The 26,187-nt window shown below is 38.8% G+C and overlaps 2 protein-coding genes across 2 annotated transcripts; both read right to left on the reverse strand.

Annotated features, from left to right (window-relative positions):
• Positions 1 to 480: 480 nt before the first annotated feature.
• LOC130655094 (lysosomal Pro-X carboxypeptidase-like) lies at positions 481 to 4,428 on the reverse strand. Its single transcript, XM_057457795.1, has 14 exons — positions 4,247 to 4,428; positions 3,999 to 4,139; positions 3,810 to 3,911; positions 3,655 to 3,729; positions 3,497 to 3,554; positions 3,209 to 3,257; positions 2,876 to 2,930; positions 2,637 to 2,742; positions 2,160 to 2,276; positions 1,758 to 1,813; positions 1,362 to 1,526; positions 1,219 to 1,284; positions 1,000 to 1,121; positions 481 to 916 (listed from the first exon to the last, which is right to left on the reverse strand). Exons 1-14 carry the CDS (start codon positions 4,388 to 4,390, stop codon positions 712 to 714), a joined length of 1,461 nt encoding a protein of 486 aa, XP_057313778.1. The 5' UTR covers positions 4,391 to 4,428; the 3' UTR covers positions 481 to 711.
• Positions 4,429 to 8,522: 4,094 nt separating this feature from the next.
• On the reverse strand, positions 8,523 to 10,919 carry LOC130655233 (uncharacterized). The gene has a single exon (XM_057457962.1). The coding sequence runs from the start codon at positions 10,846 to 10,848 to the stop codon at positions 9,316 to 9,318; it is 1,533 nt and encodes a 510-aa protein (XP_057313945.1). The 5' UTR covers positions 10,849 to 10,919; the 3' UTR covers positions 8,523 to 9,315.
• Between the last annotated feature and the right edge of the window lie 15,268 nt (positions 10,920 to 26,187).

Below are 26,187 nucleotides of genomic sequence, written 5' to 3' on the forward strand. Positions count from 1 at the left end.
AAACTTGTTGTCGAGATTCTCCTTACGACGAAAGTACATGTTTTGGTCTTCTATATGATAAATGCTCTCAAATTTTTCCTGATGCATTTTAAACCTGAAGCTACTAAGTGTACAAATTTTCGCGAGGAGAAATTTTCGCGATTTTTGCGAATTTCGCCCAAATTCGCGAAATTAAATCCACGCAAAATATTACCAAATGGGGAATTCGCGAAAATAAATCCTCGCGAAATTTTCAAAAAACCATTGATTTGCTAATTTAAATCCTCGTGTAATGCAATTTTTGTTAGCTCGCGAAAATTGGTACACTTAAGGTATCTCACAAGATGGTTTTCATTTGTTTAGTGGTCAAAAAGAAATATAAATGTGTAGATACAAAGGTTTTAATTTTAATTATATATACCACACTTATCAGCTAATAATTACTATATAGACGAAACACACGCAGGGTTTTGCTGCACACATAAAATAAACAAGAACAAATTGAAAATTCGATTTCATTAAATGCAAATACAGAAGCTAAAAGTACAAAAATTATTTTCTAACGTAAAATTGCAAAATTTACAAATAAAAACTATTTGCGATAAATATAAGCTAAATAATGATATTTTTACAAAAAGTGCTATGTGAAATTCGTTCAGGATGATCTTTTATTATGAAAAACAATTTGAATGTGATGATTAGTCGTGAAATATGTTGAAGTTTCTCAGTAATTCAGTGACTCTCGTGCCATTCGGCAATCCACGAGCTAATACTTTTCTTGTGCACATTTCTTGCATCAATGACCGATTGAGGATCAAGTGGATTCAATTTTCTCAGATCCAAATGATGTGCTCCGTCTTTGATAAAAACGGTTGTAATTCGTGGATTGGTGGTATTTAAAACACCATAACCGGACCAAGGATCTAATTTGCCATTGCTAAATCAGAAAGTGACTTATAAATTTCATTTAGAATATGGTTTTAAATGCAACGGTAAAAAAGCTAAATTGCCGCTTTATACCTGAATACGATGTTGCTTGCACCGTTGATATTAAATCCGCCATATTGAGACTGTGCCCAATACTTCCGTGTTGTTATACCCCATTGCTTTTTACATCCTTCAGCAAATGCCTCAAAATTCCACTGCGTTAAAACAAGGTAGTTTTGTTATTATCGAGGTACTGGTTTTATTAGCCAAAATTGAGATTTTTTAAACAAATAAAAAGCTGACTTGACATACCTCATAAGGCAACCACATATCACGTACTCCGTCTTGACATAATGGCATCGCCATTTCTGTACAAGCCTAAATATAACAATGAAAATATAACACATAGTAATTATTTACAAAACTAAAACTAAGCAAATAATGTCAGTCATTACCTGAAAGTCCCATCCCTGATCACCAAGGTTTCCAGAAGCTTGTTGGTTGATATCCAAACAGGTAGCAGTACCAGTGTAGTTAAAGTATACATTTGCTGCAGCTGCTATATTTCGAACAAGCTGGTCTCCTGACGCACTTCCATCTTGAAGATGTTTGCATACCACCTATATTGATATATGATACATCAATCCCAGGCTTCACGAAAATATTAAAATCTTAAACATTAAAAAGGATCGAGGAAAAAGCTTCGTTACGAGATGACAGCTGTCACAATATTTGATTTAACATTTTTCAAAAACTATTATCATACCTGATCTTATTTTATTAAAGGACGAAAACAAATTTATTGAAATTTTCTAGATTGCATGTTGAAGTCGCTTCGTATAAAAACTTACCTTGATAGGCCAGGCTGGCAAATCTTCCAGAAAGTTTGCGGGGTAAGGATAGTCAACTAGAAGATTAGTATAAATTATTAAAAGAGATATTTTGAAAAAAGTGGACTTTTAGTAAAAGACTTCATCGGTTTTAAAAATGGCAAGTATAAATAATACAAACCAATGATTACTTTCTATTGACTTAATAGCACATGGTAATAACCAAAATTTGATCTCTACTAAGTCTTTTTATTATTAAAAAGCAACAGAACAAAAAGAAAGTTTTAATATTAAAACTTGTAGATTTCGAAAACAGACCGCAAAAAACAGAGAACAAAATTTTATTAAACAAACGCGTTTCGAGGGGAGGTTTAATTGTAAATAGAGAATGTGGGTAAATGAACAGAAACCAGCATAACATACCCATTGCTAGATTAACCCAAACCTCACTGAGCCAATTATTCAGCTTATAAACGTCGTCAAATTTCGTCAGGGGTTTACACAGTTTAAACCAGTCTGTTATTTCAGTTCGACCAGGAGCTGTAAATAAAATAAAAAGTAAAAATATTATCAAAACTCGAATTATAGAGAGCTTTAACTTTAATTTCTGACTTAGTTGGACAAAAAATTGTACTGGATATAATAATATAAAATATTTACCCATTTTGCCTGCATTGGGAAAAAATTTATCATTTTCAGCATGTAAGTTTGTTTACTATGCCAATTTTTACGCAAGAATGATATTTAAGTGAAATAAAATAAGATCTAATTAATCAACTCTCAGGCGTGATTTAATAAAAATTCGAAAACTTTGTCTTGAAAGCAAAAAATGAAAGAGAAAAAGAAAAAGATAACTCGTGCATACTTTTTAACACAAAAACTGCGAGACTGCATACGTACCAGTTTGTCCAATATTAAGAATAGTATTCCAAGACTTTCGTATAGAAGAACTACATGCTTCTCCACCACTCAACTTGAAGTCATCAGTTGCGATTTGATAGAATAACTTAGGTAAAATATTTTTTTAAAACTACTTTCCTGGAATTTATATTAATTTTTATATAATAGCAAAAAACAATAACAACAACAACAAAAAGAAAAGCAAAAACAACAACAAAATACACAGATTTGTGACTTACTTCGCAGTCATTCATTTCAGGAAACGCCAAGATAGGTGCTGACGCCGCGATAGCTCTATACAACAAAAAAACTACTGTTTACATTTTTGCCACCCTTTTCAAACTCAAAATAGCTCAAATTGTGTCTAAAATACATGTCTGCAGTAGTAACAAAAGGGGGTTCGAGCAAAGAAATAAGTTATATATTTTTCGCATTAGCTATAAATTTTTAAAATTAATCACTCAAAAAACCAATATATTACGCAACACTATGGTAGCCTTTAATAAAACCGATAGACAACGAAGCGATGGCGAGATCCAATTTTAATACACAAATCTGTGATGCGTACGTACCCAGCAACAGCTGAAGGATATTTCATTCTAAACCAACCTGCCAGCATACCTACAAAAATAATACACTTAAAGTCTGGACACAGCTTGTTTTACCTGACGATACGGCATGATAGCAAAATTACAGTTCAGCTAAATAAGGTATTAACGGAAGTACAACGCTTTAAAAACCTGGATAAAGTAAACAATTCTTATACCACTTATATCTTCTTATATCTTAGTTTTTTATAATCTCCTATCCTGTTAGAGTTTGCATACATTGTGATAAAATGATTAAATGCAGACACTAACCTCCATAAGATCCTCCAAAAGCAATAAATGGACTGCTCTTTGTAGTTGGGATGGTTTTCTGCAAAAAATAGATATGATATTATTGTTTTTATTAGATACAAGTGTTGGCATGAATAATACTATTATATACATGCATTATTAGTTATTAGACGACTTACTCTGATGTGATCAATCAATGAAGCATAATCAGCCAACGCTTGCTCAGAAGTCAGATAACCAAGATGTAATGAATCCTACAAGTAATAAATTGCAATTAATAACATTGTTGAACTTAATGCGTGTGGCTATTATATGAGTTACCCAAACGACATACCTTGTATGAATCTTTTCCAAATGGCAGAGACTCACCATAATACCTATGTTCTGCGAATACCAGCATAGCACTAAATTCCGGAGCAATATCCCACATAAATCCCTAGGAAGAGTCATTTCATTTAAAAAATAGCCATCGATTTTTAAGCATTGTACAAAATCTGTAAAGTCTTTTTTGGCACTGACTTACTGTATTGTTGCAAAACCATGCAATATCCCCTTCATTGCCAGTGTAAAAAAATACTGGCGCACCTTCCTTAAAGTACTGATCATTAACCAAATATCGTTGAGGAAATTGACGATCAGGATATAAAAACGTGAAGTGATCAAGCTAAAATAAAGTTTAACAGAGAGGTCTATTTCCATGCTACTGTCATTCACTTTAAAGCAAGTTAAAATTACGTATAAAAACATGTAAACAAAATTTATACAACTTACAGTTTGAGGATACCAATACGTTTTGTATGAAATTGGAGCTTCTACATTCCTGTGCTGTTTTGGAAAAAGCGGAGTTCTCCTGCCATAACCACTAATACTTTCTGCACATATGGCAAATAAAAATATAACAATTTGAATTTTCATTTTTTTTAATTCTGTATCTACAAATAAAATTAAATAATTCAGTCAGTTAAAATAAACAAAAAATGCAATATAAGAAGGAACATACTGCTATAATGGAAAATACTTTTATGACGATTTTTTATTAAATCTATATAACGTTTAAAGAAAAAAGGAATGTAGTGTAAACTAAAGACATATGCTTTATTCTTTTTAAATCTCTAACAGAAATAAACTTTTCAGTTTCTTAAGGTGTAACGACTCAAAATCAAAGCCATTATATAATCGCTGAAATAGCATAAATAAAAAGATTCAAAGTGATATTTTCAGTATAAGCATTTCCACAATATAGAAACATGTGGTACTCTGTGATATTTTTATGTGAAATGTATCTTAACAAAAAACTACCATTTATAGTGACCCACTTGCAAGACATTTATTAAAGGTAAAAAAACCTCAGAATTTTTTTTTCAAGTTAGAAACCTTTTTTATTTTCATCAATAAGTAGGAAGGCTGAAACCATACTTGAAAGCTACCTGACTTGTCTTTATTGACAATATGTGTTGGGTATATGTACTGCAATACATTTAGCAAGACCAGAGTGGACAATTGCTTTTAAATCACTATAGTTTTACCATTTGATTCTGTATATATGTAAATTAACAAATAATATATCATGTTAATAAGTATGTATGTACTGTAATGATAGACACATTAATTGTAATGATAGGCACATTAATTGTAATTATATACTTAAAAAAATTCTTATTTTCAATGTTGTGTAAAAGTCTAATCATATAACGTATAATAACTTTCTAGCTCCATGAGAAACAAAATTTATCACTTTTGACATACATTTCTTTTTTCTAGTTTGTTTATTTCTCCTTTTAAAACAAGTCAAACAATAGGGTTCAGTGAACAATAATGGTGACCCTGTTTTAGTTTCAAAGTGACGTGTAAAGGTTTAGCACAATTGTAAATCAAAGTATTAATATATTATATATAACTAATATATATATACTGAAAAAAGTTATTTTAAAAGACCTACACCTAGGTTGTCATCAAAAATATGTAATCTTCCCATCCTGAAGTCCCTGCAAAAATGATTCAGTCACTCAGTCAAATTATTGGTTAGTAAATTTGTTCCTATGACTGAAACAGCATAATTTATTGGTTTTCAAGACCATTTTTCATCAACTTGTGACCACAGAAGCAACGCCTGACCTTGTTTGGTAGGGTAGCTACTTTGGCGTTCTTGGCAATTTGTTACCTTACATTGAACATAAAGAAGCCAACTGACAGGTGGCTCCTTCTCTTTTAATTTTTAATCAATTTTAAAGAATATTGATGGCCCACCACTTACACATTGCTATTTAAATATCTGTGCCTTGAGTTATCCGCCTCTTTGCAGTTACATCACTCAAATTAAAAGCTACCTCACATTATTTTTTCAATAACAGGCCAGTTCTTGATATTAACCCAAAAACCCTTTGGCAATAATTTGCAGACGCAAGAAATAAACAGAATAAAATAATTTTTTCCTTAAAGTGTATGAAAGTCATATTCAAAAGCATGACTTTTCAACCCAAGTTGACTTCTTCTAAACAATTAAAAGGGATGCTTATGCAATACTTGATCTGTAATTCCTTTCCATGTTAAATCGATTGTTTTTAATGTTCGCAATGTCTGTAGAAGGCAGTGCTTTAAAGTTGCGAGCATCAACCTAAAAAACTAATTAACAATAGACAATTTATTTAACATTAGTAGTCTGTTTAGTAGAAAGTTGGACAACACATTAAGCATGTGGATCTGAACAGCCTCAACAGTTTTTTACTGTCCCCAAATGAAACCGTGCCAGATTCGGAAGACTCAAACATAACATAATTTTGATGACAGTCCTACTGATAATCACTTATAATATCCATCGCAACCAGAAGGAAACCAAAAGGAAAACTGACCACAGATTGAAAGAATTAGTCACACAAAAAATCTGTATGGGGAATAAACATTCATTAAATACAAAACAAACCTAATAACTATGAAACTGAACATGCCACACGTTCTCTCCTTCGCAAATCTTTTTAGTTACTTTGCTTTAAGTTTCAAATAAAATCCATAATTTTTGTCTGTTATGTCTCTACAACATTTGTTGTGCAATATCTCTTGTTTCGTTTTTGTTGTACAAGATGTGTCTTAAAAAAGCTGTAATGGTAACTATTATGCAACTGTTGTGAACATGTTGTGCAACAAAATTTAGGCTATTGGAAACTAAGCTTAATGTTGCTTCAGTTTTTTGAGCATTAGAAAAAGGTATGCTGTATATAATGGTGATTTTTGAAGCAGCCACCAGCGCATCTAAGAAAAGTAAATAAATATTGCAACCATTTACAATCAAAAAATAGGCTTTAGAAATAATTCTATTGGATCTCACATTGGAAAAAAACACTTTACGAGTTGAGGGCAAAATTTTATTTAACGGAGGCAAAAACTGTTTGTCAACGGCCCCTAAGGGATGGTTTATAGTCAAAAACATGATATTATGTGTCTCGCACATAGAGTACGAGAGCTATAACAACTAATCTATGGCGCCGATAATCTTTTTGTGATATAGCTATACAATATAAATTCAATTCGTTATTATATTATTCGTTTCGCACTACAATTTTTATGTGAATCAAATCTGTCCACTTTGCAGATAATTTTGACCAATTATCGTCTTAGTTGTTTTAAATAATGGATTTCAGCCATTCACGCCGCAGGGAAAAAATAAATATGGCGGACGAAAATGTTACCTAAATAGCCGACACTTAACCTAATTAGGTTATATATTTCATTTTAACAAAATTCTTAGTTGCGCGAACATATCGAGGCACAAGTGACAATTTTGGAATCATGGTCGCGTAGACTATCCATTCTAAACAAAGATTTTTTGCGATTTTTTCTTAGGAATGTGTGAAAAGCCATTAAATATTGTGATGTCTTAATTAGGTTACATATGGCCTAACTAGGCTACAATGAGTCGCCTAAATAGTTGGTATGCCCTAATTAGCCTACCGTCGCCTAATTAAGTGTTTACCCGACTGTAAATGTTTCTTTGTGCGAACCACCTACCAGAATTTACAGGCCTAAATGCTTTGATACAAGAACACGGTTAAACTAGATTTAAAATTACCAAATACTTTTCCCATCCACATCAAAAAGCCCTTAACTGCAGCCGTTAGTCAATAACAAAAGATAGTATATCTAGCTCGCTAGCTAGCTCCGCCTCACTTCTTCATCGTCAGGTGATTGTCATGTGAATGTGTTGTTGTACCGATATCGGGTTATTGTTGCACCGTTATTCAACAATACTAACCACCTTACTTCCAATAAATAATGCGATTACAAACTAGTCGTGGAACTCAATCCCTTTTTACTGCAACTACCATCTGGACAGCACGGTGTGCCAGCGCTGAGCAGTAACAGTTTTTAGGGCCTTTATATATGCTAACATGTATGACAGCCCTAAAGGTGCTAAAATCCATGGGAATTTGCCCGTCTCAGCAAAGTTCGATAAAAATAAGTCCCATTTTATATACGTAGCTTGGAAATTTCGTCCATGGTTTAAGCATAACGGATTTTTTTGTGGACGAATACTTTTACTATATAGAAGTAGTTATCCCGTAATAAATTCACGGGTTATCCTACACACTACGGCTATAAAAATAGCTCAGAAACAAACAACGGGTATTATTGATATACTAGTCGTCAACCCGTGGAAAAAGCCACGCGGTCGTCCGTCGTTTATATATCGCATTTAGTGTTTCCGCAGCCCGTAGATAAATCCACGGATTCGTCCACCCATAAAATGTCGCATTTCGTGGTTCCGTAGCGCGACATGTTTCTTGAGTATAGACAGACAAAATATGGCTACTATTAACATAGAGAAAATAGAGAAGACTACAGAAAATTAAAAAAAAGGAAAAATAGAGAACATCCGCAGAAATTCGCACGCCAGTCGATAAAAATATATCTTCTTTGTTATTTTTTGCTTGAAGATTTCGTGCATGGTTTAGCATGAACTAGTTTTTATCGACATACGTCTGTCTGTCGGCAAAACGGCTATTTTACATCTCTGTGTTCATATCTAATTTCAATAAAAACAAAGCATTTAATATGTTGGGAGCCATTCTCATCAAATTTGTATTACAAAGTAAAAATTTTGATATCTTCATTATATTCAGTAGTCCTTTTTACTACAAAGCGAAATTGCAAAACGAAGCAGTTAAAATTGTAGACAAATATTACCAAACGTTCAGGACATTCTCTCTTTGTTCATGCTGCCCACTACAACAACAAAAGTGGGGTAACTTGTGGAGGACTCTTGTATGTAGGTAAAAAACATGCTGTAAGGAGCGTTAGCATGATTGAAAAAAATGGAGTTTTACGTTGCCATTTTCTTTGCGAAACTTTCGATGCAACTCCATCAGCTGCACTAAATTATTAACGCAGCAGATAAACAACCATTTCGAATTTCTTTATTAACTTCCTTGTAATGGATTCTATTTTAAAAGGGAGGGCAATTATTATCAAGGCTTTAACCCTGTAACTACAACATCACAAAAGCAATACCCAAATATTACGCAAATTAAGCCGGATTTCAATTTAAAAAAATAATACGCGTATCGTGCTGTAATCAGTTGATTTGATTGGACAAGCTTGATCTATAATAATTAAGAAAAATTGAGAATTAGTTATTGAACCAATCATTGAAAACCAAAGTGTTACGTTACGATACGTTGTTTTTTTTAAGTTAAAGTCCGGCTTTAAACACAAGTCAATAATACCAAACCGTAAAATTATTTTGCGACAGAAAATTATGTGTTTTTATATCGCCGTAACTAAATCAGTAACATATACAAAGTATAAAAACGCAAAATGGATTAAAAAATGATAATTTATAATAAAAATTAGTTTTTGGAATTGGAAAAATGTCGTTCCATATTCTTTCGCCGTCTTTCTATCCTTCCCAGTGAAAGAAATAGTCCGATCAACGTGAAAAAGCAAATAACAGATGCCACAGCACCATAAAGTTTTCTCTTTTCAAACACAACACTGCCAAGAATTGGTCCACCTATTAGTGCTAATCTGGATACTGACGAGTACAATCCTTGTACAGTACCTTGTATTTCTTGCGGAAGAAGTTTTGTGAGCAGACTTTTTGTGCTCACTAAATTTAATGGTATGGTAGCGAATACTAGAAAGCATACCCCAATGAACAAATAGAAACGCTGCTGAAGATCTGTCAATACTGATTCGTATATTAACAGCCCAATGGAAAGTTGAGTCAAAACTAGTGCGAATATCAACCATGTGACGTCATTTACTCTTTTTGAGGTAAATATTATAATTCCGAACACGAAAATCAGCTCTGCGCCTCCCACCATGTACACAAGACCAGTATATAATGGATCCCAATGGTAATCGAATTCGGTTATGTAGGGTAATAAAATCTCAAAGATGGTTTGCGAATACCATAATGCAATATCAACACAAAATAGTACGAAGAATTCGAAAGCGTAAATCTGTTTTAACACGCTGAATAATGAATTCTTGTCACCATCACTATCTTTCTTTTCAGACGATTCATTATGACTTAGAAGCTCTTTATCCTCTTTATCGGATTCGTCCGAAGAGCCTGGAGATGCATCACCTAAACTATCAGTATAAAGAAGGCTATCATCAGGAATACATGAGTCTTTAAAACTGGTAGCCTCACTGCATTCAGCTGACGTTTGATCTTCAGAGATTGTTAGATCCTTTTCAGTCATTTCTTTCTCCAAATTTCTTTTAGTTGTTATTTCGTGCGCTAAATTAAACACGCAACACACGGTAATAAATTGCATGATAAGCCAACACGTGGCCATTATAACTCCAGGCAGAGTCTTGTTGTCCAGTAGCCATCCATTGATCATATATGTCTTCTTATTGATAGCAAAGTTTACAGCAGGCCCCAATATTAATCCACAGACACGACCTAACTCCATAAGCGACAGTATTGCAATCCTCTCAGAGGATGGATAGAGATATGCTAACTCTCCCACTGTCAATGCAATAAAGCCATCTCCAATTCCAGCTGTTAAACGTCCAACTGCCGGCAGCCATTTTGAGTACGGAAGTGCATATAAAACGTTTCCGATAAGTTCGAACGAATTCAAAATAAGAAGCAGTTCTTTCAAACGTTTGGTTTTGTCATAAAGGTATCCAAACAGAGGTAAAGAAATCATAGCAGCGAACGGGTACGCAGCAACAACGAAACCCATAAAGACATAGCCAGCTGATAATGATTTCAAATATATTAACGCTGTAGGAAGGATGACTGAGTACTCTGCTCCACAAACAAAAAATCTCAAGAAGAAAGCAACGATCAGGAGTCGCTTCCTTAGCTTGAAGTAAGGTGTTTTAGTCAGCTCATCATGGGTCTGGGTCCGCTCATCTGCCATCTTATTGGTGTTAATAATGAATTTATCTCCTAATTATGTCATCTAAAAGAAATTTTCCTGTCAAGAGTTACAGATGCTGCATACTAATCTTTCTAACTTATTATAAACAAAAGGTACTGGTACACAGCTTTTATTGCTTGGCACTAGCATAAGAGTGACAGTAATATAAATTATGCCCTGCTTTTAGAAATTTACCGTAAATTTTTCATTTAACACTACTCCTCTATAACGCCCTGCGTCAGTCCAACGTCCGAGTTAATTGGAATTTAATAATTCTGTAATATATTTATTTCCTCGTGCGCATCTGTACGTTGGTGCTTCACTTCCAAAGCAGCAAATGATATTATATCTCTAAAATTTTTAATTGTCGATCGAGACTAAAATTGATCTCTCAAATTTCTAGTTGAAAAGTGTACTGTACATTTTTCAACTTGCATCTTTCAGCCTTATATTCAAATGCATATCAGCAGAAATATAAAAAAGCAATATGGTTATAAAAAATAATTTGAATACGATATGGATGGCTGACCTACCTTGGCAATACCTTAAAAACGTTACATAATACAACTAAGACTGGCATAATAAAGTGTAATGAAACGAAACTTTAAATAAAATAAAAGAGCAGTTGTCTGAACAGGTGTTATACTTAAACATGCTCCCAATGTCTAGATCTCTTAGCCTTTAACTGATACCAGAAAAAACATATTGCAAAAAAAATTCACTTTCTGTCTATCGACGTCTTTCTTTTTCTTATAGTGGAAAATATAAACTTCTAGTAAAGGTTATGAAATATTTCTCACAAACTCGTCATCGTCCATAAAATTAATTCAATCTTTTTTCTAACATGCTCATAACACAGCTTACATATAAATAAAAAAAACACAGAATCGTCACAGATGATTAAACAAAAATTGCAGAGCAATTTAAAAGTTTTTGTTATTGACTTAATTGTTGTTTTAAATGCAGCTAAGTTAAAGTAATCGAATTCTATGGTGCTTAATACAAAAACTTGAACGACCAACTTAAAACACGGAATAAAAACATATTTTAGGGGCTGACTGAGTTGAGTTATTAGTTAGTTTCCCGCGCTAAATATTTCACAAAGTGTTACATAATTCTTCAAACAGATGACGCCTCTAACACCATCATTCAAAATTATGTACTTGTAAATGACTGTATTAGCGTGTTCTACGAACGTTCAGTAGAAAAGATTACTAAAAGTAATTTGATGCGAATAAAAAAGAATAAAAATGTGTGGAAATAAAGAAGTCAAACTTTCTTCCCTATGACCCAGCACCTCTTGATTTAATTATTCGAATTCACTGACGACTATAGCAACGCAGCACCGTAATCGCATAATGTAAGACAGTAATCTCATTTTATGAACACAAAAATAAATATAAATTACACGCTCGCATGAATGTAATAACAGGCATGTAAGTGACGCAAAACTTGTCAAATTATGTGTTTCGTTCAACTTTATCTCCTTAATTAGCCTTGGGAAAGAAGCTGTGTTTTGTTTACTCCTTGAGAGAAGGTACATGGTATACTTTGCCAGAATCTTAGTTCTGTCAATCAGATTTTTTCCTTTTTTTTTATCTTATTTGTCTGTAAAATTTTGCAATAACTTTTCATACTTTTTTACCGTACCTTTACCTTTTTTACCGTATATTTTCTGAGGAAAAAATGGAAGATGATACTGATTCACTATGCTTTTTTGCGCAGCAACAGTTAACAACATTTCTGGCGTTCACGAAAAGTTATATTTGATAGTGATATTAACATTTATATTTATTAACAAAAGATATTTTTGTATTGTTGTGCTTTTCCCTCGGTGTGTTTATAAGTTGATTTTGATACCCAGCCTTCTGGAAGGCTAGTACAGAACTAGTTGGTTCTCGTAAAGTTTAATTCCATTTTGGGAAAGAACTCCTTTTGCATTTAATCTGTGTAGAAAGAAAAACAAATTATTTTATTTTTATTTAAGAAATTATACGTTATTACACATGGAACTATGCTTTGGATAGAATGTCTATTTCTTTGCTAGCAGCTTGACCAGGCGTTGCAGAACAGGTAGAGTGCTTTAGCGCAGGTAAATTATGTAATACATCCAGGTGGAGCGCTCTAGTACATGTCGCATATCCATACTTTAGCTGAAAAAAGGCTACAACCAGGTCATAACAAAAACAGTGTACCAAAAGTGTACCAGCATATCCGTAAGAGACACCCGGTGTCGCACATCTGTGTTTTTCGGGCGTATGCAGTTTCCCCTTTAAAAATAACTTTCTGTCAACTTTAGTTAAATTAAAAATAAATCTTTTTTTTAAGAGATTTTTGGTAGCTAGGTACATTTAAACACAAGAAACTCATACACATCTAAGAAATTTTTGGTAGCTAGGTAGTGGTTAATTTATAATTGGTTAGCTAGTTACAACAAAAATCTCTCCACTTTTACTTTGAAGCCAGAGTCAGCTAATAATAACCCAGAAGGTGCAGCTTAGTTAAAAATCGGATTGTTGAATGTTATTATTATTAAAGTAAAAAGAATTGAAAATTACAAAGAAAGAAAAGGTTTACAAAGCAAGTTGATAAGGCTAGATCGTCATCATATACTTCTCGCATTATGTTTTGTTGACAGTACTTTAAAACCAATCTGTTTAAGATTTATACTTGAATTAAAAAGGTGATTGAATATTTACTTTACAGTTAAGAAAACAATGAAATACAAAATGCTGAATTAAAACTTCACATCAAAAGTTAAATAATCAAAGATTGGAGTGCACTGTTTCAAAATGGTCCTGCAGTCTCTATCATACAGAAGTTATTGCAACAGTGCCCTTCAAACAACAACAGCTACGCTTGAGAACGGTATAGGCCTGTTGGTTGAGTAAAATATTGATGGTGGAATAAATACTCCGAATGGAGTAGTTACCACCACCGATCACCGACACCAATCTGACGCTGTTTTTTTTGTTAAAAGTTAAACAGAGCTTTGTACTGCAGACCGCGGTTAGGTAAAACAACCCCCTAAAACAACAGTTTTTCATATTTTTCTGATTATTTTGAATTTCGAGTCCGCGAAAAGAACAACGAGTATTATTGCAGACTAACCAGAGTACCGGGCGTAAAAACGCCGAGTTAAGCCACAATTAATTACTTTATTCCATGAAATAAAGGCGAGTTAAATTTACTATCATGAAATTAACGCGGTTTAATGAAAGTATTTTGAAAAAGGCATTTAATTCAACGCAGTTGAGCAAGATTATTTTCCAAAATGTATTAAATTAACGCGAATGTTAGAAAAAGAAGAAAAAAAAATTTGAGCAGAAAAAACATTTTTTTAACAGTAAGTAACTTTTTTCGTGTGATATGAACTTGTAATTTTACAAAAATGGATCCATGTTGATCTGGCTATTTGCTTCTCCGGCGCTTTTAGAGTTTCTGTTATGCCAGCAGCCTACCAACCACCAGTGATAGTGTTACGACCTTTTTTTTAATTGGAAAATCTCGTACATGCTCTTCATGAGTTTGGCATGTTGAAAATCAACTTCAATAGTTTTCACGTCACGATCGGGGTTTAGAAGGATTTACTTGATAATAACGTTTGTAAACACTTGCGAAATGACTTCTTCTTCATTTTTTTTCATTGATGCATTAGTTGTTAAATCAAGAGATTGGAGGAGGTGAGTCATATTTTTGGGCACCATGACTTGAACGATATTTAGAACTCGTTGGATACTCTTTTAGTTGATTGGGCTCTGACAGCATCCCAATTATAAGTGCTTTCTGATCAGTCCAAGTTCCTCTTTCATTTTACAAAGATAGGAATCGATTACTTCTCTTAGCAAAAAAAATGTTTCTTCTCCGTTGCTCCAATGTTTTGAATTGAAGCTCAAGCAAAAACCTTTTGGTAATTCAACTGTTGCGAGTGAGCGAACTGTTTCTCCAGTGTAAATCAGTTGGAAGAGCAAAATCTTTCCATCGAGCGTGTGCACAAAGTCCCCGCGGACTCTTTAACTAGGCATAACTTTGGATACACATGTTATTAAGTGCTAAAATTTTGGGACTATTCCTATCTTTTATTAGGGCTTCTGATAAAAAAAATTTTTGGAAAAATTTTGAACTTTACTGGGGGTTTTTGGACGGAGGTAAATTTTTTGGAATTTTGAAAACCGTTGACTTTAAGTAAGAATGTCATAAGATGTTATATTGGGTATATAAATATTTATTACATGTATGTTGGTTACTAAGTGGTTACCAAGGTGTTGCTAAGGTGATTTATGGTTACTATGGACAAAAAACGGACCAGATTTAAAGGAAATATCGATCTAGCAAATTGGCGTCATTTAGGATACCGATGACGTCATTATATTGTTTCCTTGCCTCGATTATCTTTAAATGCCCTGTTCTACATATTTGCCAAGTTTAATGACATGAGCATCAATATTTCTGGTAGAACGAGTCTTTTTATCTTCATTGTTCAAATAAGAAATTTTTTGCTGAAATGACGTCATTTTTTATCTCAATGACGTCATTAAAATTATTTTTTTATGTGAAGCACATACTTTGGTATTCAATCCACAAATCCAACAAGAATCATTAGTGAGACACGAGAAATTAAAACGTACTGAAAAATTGAGAGAATGACCATTTTTCACATGTGTGACGTCATTTATAATCCCTATGATGTCATCAAATTATTTTCTTACCTGGATTGAGTTTGTATTAAGACATAATCCAACTGAGACAAGTTTCATCACTTAAGCACAAGTGGTTCAGGATTTATGTCCCGCGGGCACTTTGTGGCCCCCCGGGGTTACCATGGCCAAAAAAGCTCAGGTATAATAGGGTTTAGAAAGGTAAAAGAATCCAAAAACAAGAAAGTAAGAGAAAACCTTTTGACATAAATATGAGAATTCCAATAGCTTTTCGGGAGATTGGTCGTGGACGCATTATGATAAAAATGCTTTTGCGGTATTATGAAATTTACTTCTATGAATAAATTTGGTTATAAATGCACCACAAATTCTGTTCTGCATGACAGTTATTCTGACATTGCAAAAGATTTTATGAAAAAGGCTGCCACATAAGCTATTCCACAGAAAATGCATGTCATTAGTTATGATGTATAACCAGTCACCACAAGTTAACATGGCAGCGTGGAGGTTAAGGATCTCTTAATGGTGTTATCACATCCATTTGCCAAGTACATTGTGTGGATGTGAAGATAATGATCAAAGTTTGCGGCTCATGTCGGTGGTGGAATCCTAAAAAGGGGTCACCAGAATATAATAAATGGAAATCTATCCGTGACTGTTCCATGAATCATACATGCAGCTCAGGTAGTATGGAAGCTGCCGGTACGCTGAAGATGTTCAACCGGTCTATCAACTAGAATAGCATGCGTTACTTGAAGCATAGAGGGATGGGATAGCAAAGTTTATGCAGATAGCCCATACAAAAGTTTTTTGGCTTAAGAAAGGCGAGTGTGTGAGTCATGTCCACAAGCGCGTCAGAGCTCATCTAAGAACACTGAAAGATTAAATCATGGGATTAAAGTTGTGTAATGGGGAGAAGTTGTCTGGCAAAGGCTAATCGACAAATCATCTATACTATAATACCTGTATACGTCTGTCTGTCTGTCACGCAATATGGTAGCTTAGCTGCGTAAGTAGCGAGACGTACGCAATGCGGTATAAAAAGGACAGGCATACTCGTGGATTTTTCAACGGGCTAACGACTAGTACTTTCTAATTTCACGGTAGTTTTGAAGGAAGGCGGAGCGGATTAAGTAATTGTTCGTTCCGAGAGTTGCTACAGTGTAGACTCAGGATAACGAGACCAATAAAATGACAATACATAAGCAATTTAATAATTTGATTTCATATGCAAATGTGAAGTGGAATAATAGACATTGCTTATGTTTAATACTACCTAAGTATAAATACAGACTTGCTAAATTTTAAAGCTATTGCACCCATATATAAAAGAACTATCAAATGAACTCATTGTACCGACTGTTAGCTTTGTGGTGGAGGATTCGTTACCAGTTCGGGAGTTCTTGGGTTCAAACTCCAGTTGAGTCATGCAATGGACTATAAAAATTTCCGCTTAGCGTTCAGCATGAGGATAGGGTTAATATCTTAAGCGGTTGTCTAGTTAATTGCTGTGTTGCACGATTTTCGTAACTCAAATGGGAGCTGGGACCCCCTTAGCAGCATCCTCGTTGATAGAAGTACGCATAGGAACTGAAAAGGCTACATCCTTCATGTCTACAAAGGACACTTTTCTCAGGAGCGGATGAAATGACAGTCAAACTCTCATAACAAAACTTCCATGTAGAGGACACTTTGTAGCGGACACAACTCGATAGCAGACGTCATTCCAAGGTCCCAATTTTCATTATTAAACAATAATAACCGATTAGCCCGGGCTGTACCGCAAAATCTCGTCCAATGTAAGTGCAATGACTAAGGGCGATATGTTTGGTACAGCACGGGGTAATTGGTTATCATTGTAATTGTTAATCATCTAAGTTAGATGAAAATAAAAAATAAGAATTTCAGTTTAGTGTTCTTATAACACTATAATTCAATAGCATTACTTTCGTTAACACTCGAGGTCAAAATTCGAAACAGCATTCAAAAGAGAGATAGTAAAATGTATGTTCTAGCGCATTTGACGACGACAACGACAATTAGGGAAATTCCCTAATTCCTAATTCCGGCAATTCCGACAATTCCGACAAAAATCGATAAATCTGATATCATCCCTTAAATGAGTCATGCGCATTATCGAGGGAATTTCCCGGTTCTAATGACATCACTAAAAACTGCTGACATCAACAGAAATGCAATTGAGTAGGGGGAATTCCCTTAAAGATGTGATCGCGCTAGAAATGTTGCTGATTGAAACCAGAAATCCATATAATAAAGATGAATAAACACACCGTGAAACAGTTACAACAGGACCCGTGGACTTGCTGGATATTCCAAGCTGCGCAAGGCTGACCTTGTTGCTTTATTGGAGGCACCACCACGACCTGTTCCTGCTCCAAGACTGGTAGCTCCTCCACTACCTGTTCCTGCCCCAAGACCCGTAGCTCCAACACGACCTGTTCCTGCTCCAAGACCAAGGCCACAAGCATTTACACCAGATGCATTGAATATATTCGTGCGTTAGGAGATGGCAAAAACCCGTCTTATTAAGAGTAAGATTGAGCCTCGGCTCCCCACAATGGACACCATGAATGTTTTTGAACGCAACGAGATGGTAAAGACTCGTCCAGTTGTCAGGAGTAAAATGTGAGAGTGGTCTGACTGGCTTGTGGACTATGTACCAGAGAGCATTAGAAAGCCGGTGTAAACTATCTACTCATCAGCAAGAAATCGCATCCTTGCTCTTTATGATAGGGTTAGGAGGACCGTGACGGGTGAGGCTGAACAAGAGGCGCAAGAAGGGCACAACACTGAGGAGCCTACCGAAAGCACTGAACCTGTTGAACAAGAGGCAAAGAAAGACCTCACACCACAAGAGCACAAGCAAGCTCACGACAGGACCTTCCGTAGTTTCCGAATCCCCGGCTTAAAAGGTACGGACCTCGATTGATATATGGGGTCCATCTGGATTCTCTAGAAAAAGCCGGTGGAGGGCACCAGCGAGTTCATCGAGGTAGATAAGGTCTTACATAGCAACATCACGTCAATCTTCCAGGGTAGCATCATGGACGAGGTGCTGAATACGATGTTTGCCCAGATCAAAACGCATGTGGAGAATCCCGCGCTGCCCAAGAGGGGCTGTACGATCAGTCGAATCATGCACCTCGACGTAGACTATCACAAGCTCAAGCTGACGAGGGGTTCCTCGTACATCGAAGTACCAAAGTGGATAGCCACCAAAAGGCTATCATTAACCCGAAAAACAAGGATAAGAAGTGCTGCAAGTGGAGCATCTTCGCTGCTCTACATCACGAGGAGATACTCAGAGATCCACAGAGAATAAGTAAGCTGAAACCCTACATGGAACAGTACAACTGGCAAGACATCGAGTTTCCCACGAGCATCAAGGATATCTTCAAGTTTGAGAAGAACAAGCCTGACATTGCGGTGAATGTGACGGGGAAGACGATCAATATCCTGCGCCGATCGACATATGGATGCGACAAACAGGCTAATCTGCTCCTTCTTACGGAGGACAAAAAGACCCATTATACAGCCGTCAAAAATCTCTTACGGCTCCTGGGTAGCGAGACATCAAAGAATACGGCAAAAATGCAAATCTGCCTTAACGGCTTACAAGCATTTCCAACAATCGAGTCGAGAAACAAGCACTATAACTATTGCAAAGATAACGAGGGGGTCAAGATCACGATGCCAAGCGACAGGGAAAAATGGCGCTACTACAAGGTCAACAGCAGTTCAAGGTACCTTTCGCAATCTATGGTTCATCGACGGGGATGATTTTTTCAGGCTGATTCTTCGAAAAGGCGTCTATCCCTATGAATACATGGATCGCTGGCGACGATTCAAGGAGACAGAGCCACCTCCCAATAAGGTCTTCCACAGCAAGTTGAATATGAAGGCGCCTAGCGACAACGACTACGAGCACGCGAAAAAAGTCTGGAATTTTATCACACCAATGTTCTCCAAGATTTTCATGGGTGACTACCACGATGCGTACCTCACCACAGACGTCCTGCTGCTAGCCGACGTCTTCGAGAGTTTTCGAAGAGTGTGTCTAGAGAACTACAAGCTCGACCCCGCCAACTTCTACAGCGCACCTGGTCTCGCCTGGAAAGGAGCGTTGAAGTATACTGAGATCAGGCTGGAGCTCCTCACGGATCTTGACATCAGGAGTGATGTTCGAAAGAAGTATCCGAGGAGGCATAACCCAAGCTGTGTACAGGTATGCCAAGGCTAACAACAAGTACATGGGGGACTAATACGATCCGGAGGTTGAGTCGTCCTACTTGAAGTATCTCGACGCCAACCATCTGTACGGCTGGGCAATGCGTCAAGACCTGCCCACGCATGGTTTCAAATGGCTGTCCAACGTTGAGACCTTTACCAAGAAGCGGATCGCAAAGTCGTCGCTGACAACAAGCACGGGTACATCTTGGAGGTTGACATCGACTACCCAGCCTGCACGACAAGCATAACGAGCTACCCTTCCTACCGGAGCGCAACGTGGTTCACAAGGTCGAGAAACTGATACCAAATTTGGAACACAAGCGTAGGTACGTGGTGCATATCAGAGCCCTTCACGAGGCCCTGAAACACGGGCGCGAGCTCAAGAAGGTGCACAGAGTCATCCAGTTTAACCCAAAGCCCTGGCTAGGAGACTACATCGACCACAACATGAGGCTTAGAATCGCCGCCAAAAATGAGTTCGAAAAGGACTTCTATAAGCTCCTGAACCTGTCTGTATTTAGCAGTACCATGAAGAACCTGAGGAACCACCACAACATCCAGCTGGTTAACAACGAGGAGAAGTACACGAAGCTCGTCATGAAGCCAAACTTCAAGGGCGGAAACTACATCAGCAGCCACCTCATGGGCGTGGAGATGGGCAAGACTGAGGTGAAGATGAACAAGCCGGTGTATATTGGTCAGGCCATCTTGGACATGTCGAAATATAGTTATGTCTAAGTTCCACTACGACTACATGCAGACCAAGTACGGTAGCAAGCTGCAGATCTGCTACATGGACACGGACGCCTTCGTTTACCACATCAGAACAGAGAATTCTTACCGCGACATTGCCGACGATGTCGAGGCACATTTCGATACGAGTGCTTGTAGTGATGGCAGACCTCTCCCTATCGGAAAAAACAAGAAGGTAGTAGGCCTCATGAAGGATGAACTAAATGGCAAAATCATGACCGAGTTCATCACCCTGAGACCAAAACTCTATGCTTTACACCTGAGACCAAAACTTTATGCCTTACACCAGAGGGTGGGGATCGCAAGGCGAAAGGTGTGAACAAGTGTGTTACGAAGAAACCCAGCAGCTTCGATGACTACCAGCGCTGCCTGGAGGAGGGCGCTGATGTCTACAAGACCTGTGTTTGTATTCAAAATAAGGGGCACAAGGTCTTCACTCAGGACGTGAACATGTTGGCACTAAACAGAGCAGACGACAAACGGATCGCGCAACCGGGTCAGATCACAACACTCGCTAGAGGCCATTACCGCCTAGCAGCTAAGGAGAGCAAAAAAATGGAGATATGTCTGTGTCTCGCGATATTACTACCATATGTTTGATCCTACTCTGCTTCTTTCGTTACCGACGTCTCATAAACATGGTTCGAGACATTGCAGAGATATTCAACGAAGTCAACACACCGGCAGAAGTCCCGAGCAAAAACCGGCAGAAGCTGTTGACAAGCGTCAAGCCCTGAAAGACGCGATACGTAAGGGGAAGCAGCACCTCCTACCGAAGAAATGCACCGAGAACTTCCTTGACAAGGCCTCACCTGAGGTGATCGACAAGGTACATGCTGAGTACGTTCAACGTGAGCTCCACGAGAAAGGTGAAAAGACTGCCAAGGCACTGTCCTCACACGCGATCAGCATGTACGCCAAGGCCGTAGGCAATTTTGTTTCAATCGACAGTGCTGAGGGTCTAGGACAAGACCTAGAGGGTGACCCAATTATCCGGGAAAGCATGGCGGAGATGGGCATACTTATCTATTCAGCCTTCGGCAAATTTCTAGCTCCTCTGTTAGTCGCGGCTCAAACGATTAACTACGTCTCCGTGAAGCATGTGTCCCATACAGATGAAAAGCGAGATGATGAACAGCAAGAAAAAGATGAGCAGCGCGTGTAGTATTATCATCAGTCAACAGCAACCCGAGGCCACAGATAAAATTGTTGAAGTACACAAAAAGCACCCGGGAAGGGTTGCCCAGAGGCACAGACAAGCGGCGCTGATGAGGGAGAGGAGGCTTGGAATAGCCCCGCCAAAGAAAGAACCCATGGCGTTTAGGGAGTTCTTGAGATAGTTCGAGAGAGATTTAAACACTCCTGAAGCCATACTCAAATGGATAAAAGAGACCCTGAAGATCCTTGAGGACCAGGACTTAACTATCCGTCTTGATGTAAAAAAGAAGTGATTTTTGTACGTCTCATAACTTACAAGAAATGAGCCAGTCTACTAACCAAGTCATAACCAAGAAAAACGAGGCAAGAGACTTGCTGAATGGAATCGCAAGAACAAGGCCGACTTACAGAAGAACATGGGTAAAAGTTCTTCACAAGATGATCAAGAACCTGTCGCAGGTACTCACAAGTTCCGGGGCGCTGGATATCTCTATAGCGCGTAACACCCCAGCAAAAAGAATTCCTCAGCATGCTCTACGAGACCGTAGTGGATCTTGACTTCACGTTCGCCTACGCGCTAACGGGCAAGAAGTTCTTAGACATATCACGGCCTTCCACAAAGAAGGATAAATGGATCTAGTTGTAAAGGAGCCGCATAAAGCAATCTTCACCGGGCCGACAAGCTGCGGCAAGACTCAGCGATCCTCGACCTTTTCGAGCAGGAGTACAGGCACCACTATCTCTTCATCATCATTCTCTGCCCCACGATCCGTTGGAGCTAAACCTACCTCGAGAGATCCTCGCTGTGGCAAGATGAGTACGTGTTCCTGATAGAGCCCAAGGACCAGCTGTTTGAGTGGATCAAAAAACTGTGATCATTGCTAACTGGAGAGGAGACCCTCTTCATTGTCGATGACATGATAGCCGACGAGACTCTCAACAAGCGTCGACAATCCTTGCTCGAGCTCACTATTTCAGGTAGACATAAGAAGCACAGTCTTTGGCTATTGACACAGTCGTGCACGACCCAGCAGAAGAATCTGAGAAGGCAGAAGAAGCAGTTGTTCATGTGGTACCCATCAGAGCGTTCGGGCATGAGCTTGATTGACGAAGAAACCAATTTGATCAGTGAGTTGGAGACGATCAGAGCTGATCTGATAAAGTCCAATCACGCGTGCCTTTGCATCAGACTTGAGCACCCTCGGTCTTGGAGGATTTTGGAGTGACGCAGCAAATCTGGTGTACCAGGTACACATGATCAGGCAGGCACAGGCGGAGAACCCACGCTATTACTGATCTCCAAGAGGTACTCGGATCTGAGTACCTACAACCAGACACAATTCTACTGACGGAACCAGGTCTTTATTTCTTCCTCCTGAGGGCATTGTCCGGCTGACGATGATGCTCGTTGAGCTCCAAGGCTACAAGAAAATATCTTCGATTACCCTATTTAACGCAGTGACCGCGGGAGCCATCGAGACCCTGGCAGACAACCGGGGCAGCCCATGTTCAAGCGTGCTGACCTAGGGAGGTTTTTAAGGATTGGGAAACTTGCGGAGTTGTATCGAGATATCACGACCATTTCGCGTCATGAAATAGGGGTCATTGGTAACCAACCCCTTGGCAAGGCGAAAAATCCGCATGACGTCTTCGTCACTTTAGACGGGAGTCTCGAAATTACCGTCAAATCAAGAAAGCCCAGGGCCGTAGATTTGACAAAATGGTTGGCCGGAAAAGGCGTCGAATAATTGCAATATGAGTTCAGGGAGCAGCGCAAACTACTCAAAGACAGGGACATGGCCATCGAAGAGCAGCACCAAGCTCTGGCGCTCCTTGAAGATGACCTCGAAAACAGGTACCAACAACTTGCGGTGCTGGAGGACGACCTCGAACAAAAAGACGTGGCCATCGCCAACCTAGAGGACGACCTCCAGGAGAGGGAGGAAAAAATTGGTGAGCTGCAAAAAAGAAATGTCCCGCAGCGCTACCTCTACGATACGATACTCCAGGTGGTTGACAAGAACGATCCTAACGAGCGTGGAAAGAAAGGTAAACATCCCCACTACATGATACGTTGTCAACGCAGAGTGCTTAGTACAAGGTTTAGCACGTTAAAGGACATGTATCCTGAGATGACTACTGTGAGAGAACCTGCATGCGATGACCCTAACGCTGTGCATGCCTAGTGCCAATTTAGGGACGACACCCTCGGGACCGAAAATTATCATCGAAACCACTTTAGTTTACCCGACGATGATACGCAGGAGCTGTTCGAGGAAATGTTCGACATCGACATGGCGTAACCAGCAGCGCCTAGCGGAACGCCACAGCCTTTGTGACTCCTGTGACTCACAAAGCCGAGAAATTTAGCATTGTTTTACATGCTCCAGGGGTAGTTCAACATCCTCTGGTATAAGCATGAGTTCCTCTGACACGAAGCTGTGATCAGGCCCACCTGCCAGATAGTACAGGAGACGGGTACCAGTCACGATACGATCGAGTCTATACGACTTTTTGCTCCACCAGGCGTCGGTTGCGCGTCTTTTAGAGTCACTATGCTCCTCTCCAAGTTGTAGAAGATAGAGGTAGAACCATCCTCGGGAAGAGGCTTTTCCTCAGGATATTTTTCGCCTTTCATAAGTGGGACCTCCTCTAGCTTGATCGCCTTGCTTGGCTTCATGCCGCTCATGGCGGTCTTGGTATTCTTCAACCCCTTGACGATAATGTACAAGTGTTTCACCCAAGTGGTACTTTGTTCGTCAGTGACCAACTCTTAAGCATCCTGGGGCTTGAAGAGTCTCTCAGCGAGCACCTTGTTGTAGCTCTCGACAAACACCGTGGTGGTACTATGTATTTGCGCGCTTTATCTCGACCCCTTGCCCTCTAGCAGTTTCGTCCCGTCCGACGTGAACTCGGAGCCGTTATCGCACTGGAAGGTCTTCGGATATCGGAGAGGTCCGGCTTTGTATATATCCTTGACCATCTCCGCGACTTCGCTAGCCTTTTTGGTTCTCAATGGTCTCGCCACTTTATACCTCGAGGCTATATCGATTCCTGTCAAAATGCATTTGTACGTGTTTCCATACAGCTTGTCATTGGGCATATACAGCAAGTCAAATTTTATTCATTTTGTTTGGTTTCGTGATGGTGAAATGTGTGCAGTTGATGCGCTTAGGGCCTTTGATATGTCGAAGCCAGAGCAGCTGACGAGACATCCAGTGAGTGACTTTCTTTTTGGAGAGACCGCTCTGCTCAGGAAGTAGTTTGATGGCTTTCCGTCCAGTCCAGAGTTGCTCGGGGGTGTAATAGATTTGATTTAGTTTTTCCGCTTCTTCCTCGGTAACGATATGTTTCGACATGTTTTATTATATGTGGAAAGCGTTCCACCATCTTACATTGCAAAACCAAGGAGGGCCAGGGATCCTACGATGAACGTTAGCTCGCCGTCTTGTTGTTGCTTCGAGGGTACGTAGAAATCGGAGAGTTTCGGACCTTTCTCGATCGTCGCAATGTAGTACTCTCTCGTGCCTTCATCGAGCTCTTTCAAACTTTCGCCGCCTTGGCGTTTAAGCTCTCTCTGCTGATTGTACCAGTCTATCTTCGCTTGTCTGTCACGCACCCACTGGGCCTGAGCTGCTTAAAGTTGTTCAATCGATTTATCGTGCCTCTTCCTCTCCTCTTCTCCATCACCTGACAGCTTATTAAACAGAAAGTTAGATCCACTAAATGCCAGCGCGTAAATCGCCGCACCAGCTACGAGAACACCGATTGTTGCCATGTATTTGAGGCAATAATAGCACCGATCCAGAATGTTCAATTTGGCATCCTGCAGCAAATGCGGATATCCCCGCTTCCATCAGCTTTTTTAGTCATGTGCAACGTGATGCCGTCTGACAATCTCTGTAGAGGTCTCTCACTACCGTGCAGGGTGTAGTCAGGGGTTGCTCGGAAGTCGATGAACAACACATACCGCTCCGTGAAAAACTGGCCGATCGTCACTTCGCTATCGTGGGAGCCGAAGAGTTCAACGATCTGTTCCAGGTGGTCTTTCGGCAGCATCGCATGTGAGTAGAGCTCGTTGGGCTCGTCTTCCACCGTAATCAAAATCTTCTCTATCTTGGGGTTGTAGAACACCTCACTGGCGCCACTATAAGCCTTCACCTTTGACGGGTCTATGAACAATAGGAGTACCCCCCTTCAAGGGTTTAGCGGGAGTATCAAATTGCAGGTTATAGGAGGTATCGGCTTTTTTCATCGGGACAACCTTGCTGCGGAGTATCCGCTCGTAGGGTAGCGCGACATCATAGCACTCGGGAGACCTTCGTGGTGCACCTTGTCAAATTCCAAGCAAATGTCGGCTGGTTTAGCTTCGGTACTTTCAGAGGCAGCTGTTCCTTGGTCTTTGATCACCGTACGCCGCAAAGTGCAGTACGAACTGCAGCCTGTCGTGTAGGTCTGCCTGGTAGAAGGGCAAGTCTCTGGTGAGTTCAAAATCTTCTAGTAGGCTGCCACGATCACC

The sequence above is a fragment of the Hydractinia symbiolongicarpus genome, chromosome 8 (assembly GCF_029227915.1).
Source record: "Hydractinia symbiolongicarpus strain clone_291-10 chromosome 8, HSymV2.1, whole genome shotgun sequence".
In the NCBI taxonomy this organism is placed as follows: Eukaryota; Metazoa; Cnidaria; class Hydrozoa; order Anthoathecata; family Hydractiniidae; genus Hydractinia; species Hydractinia symbiolongicarpus.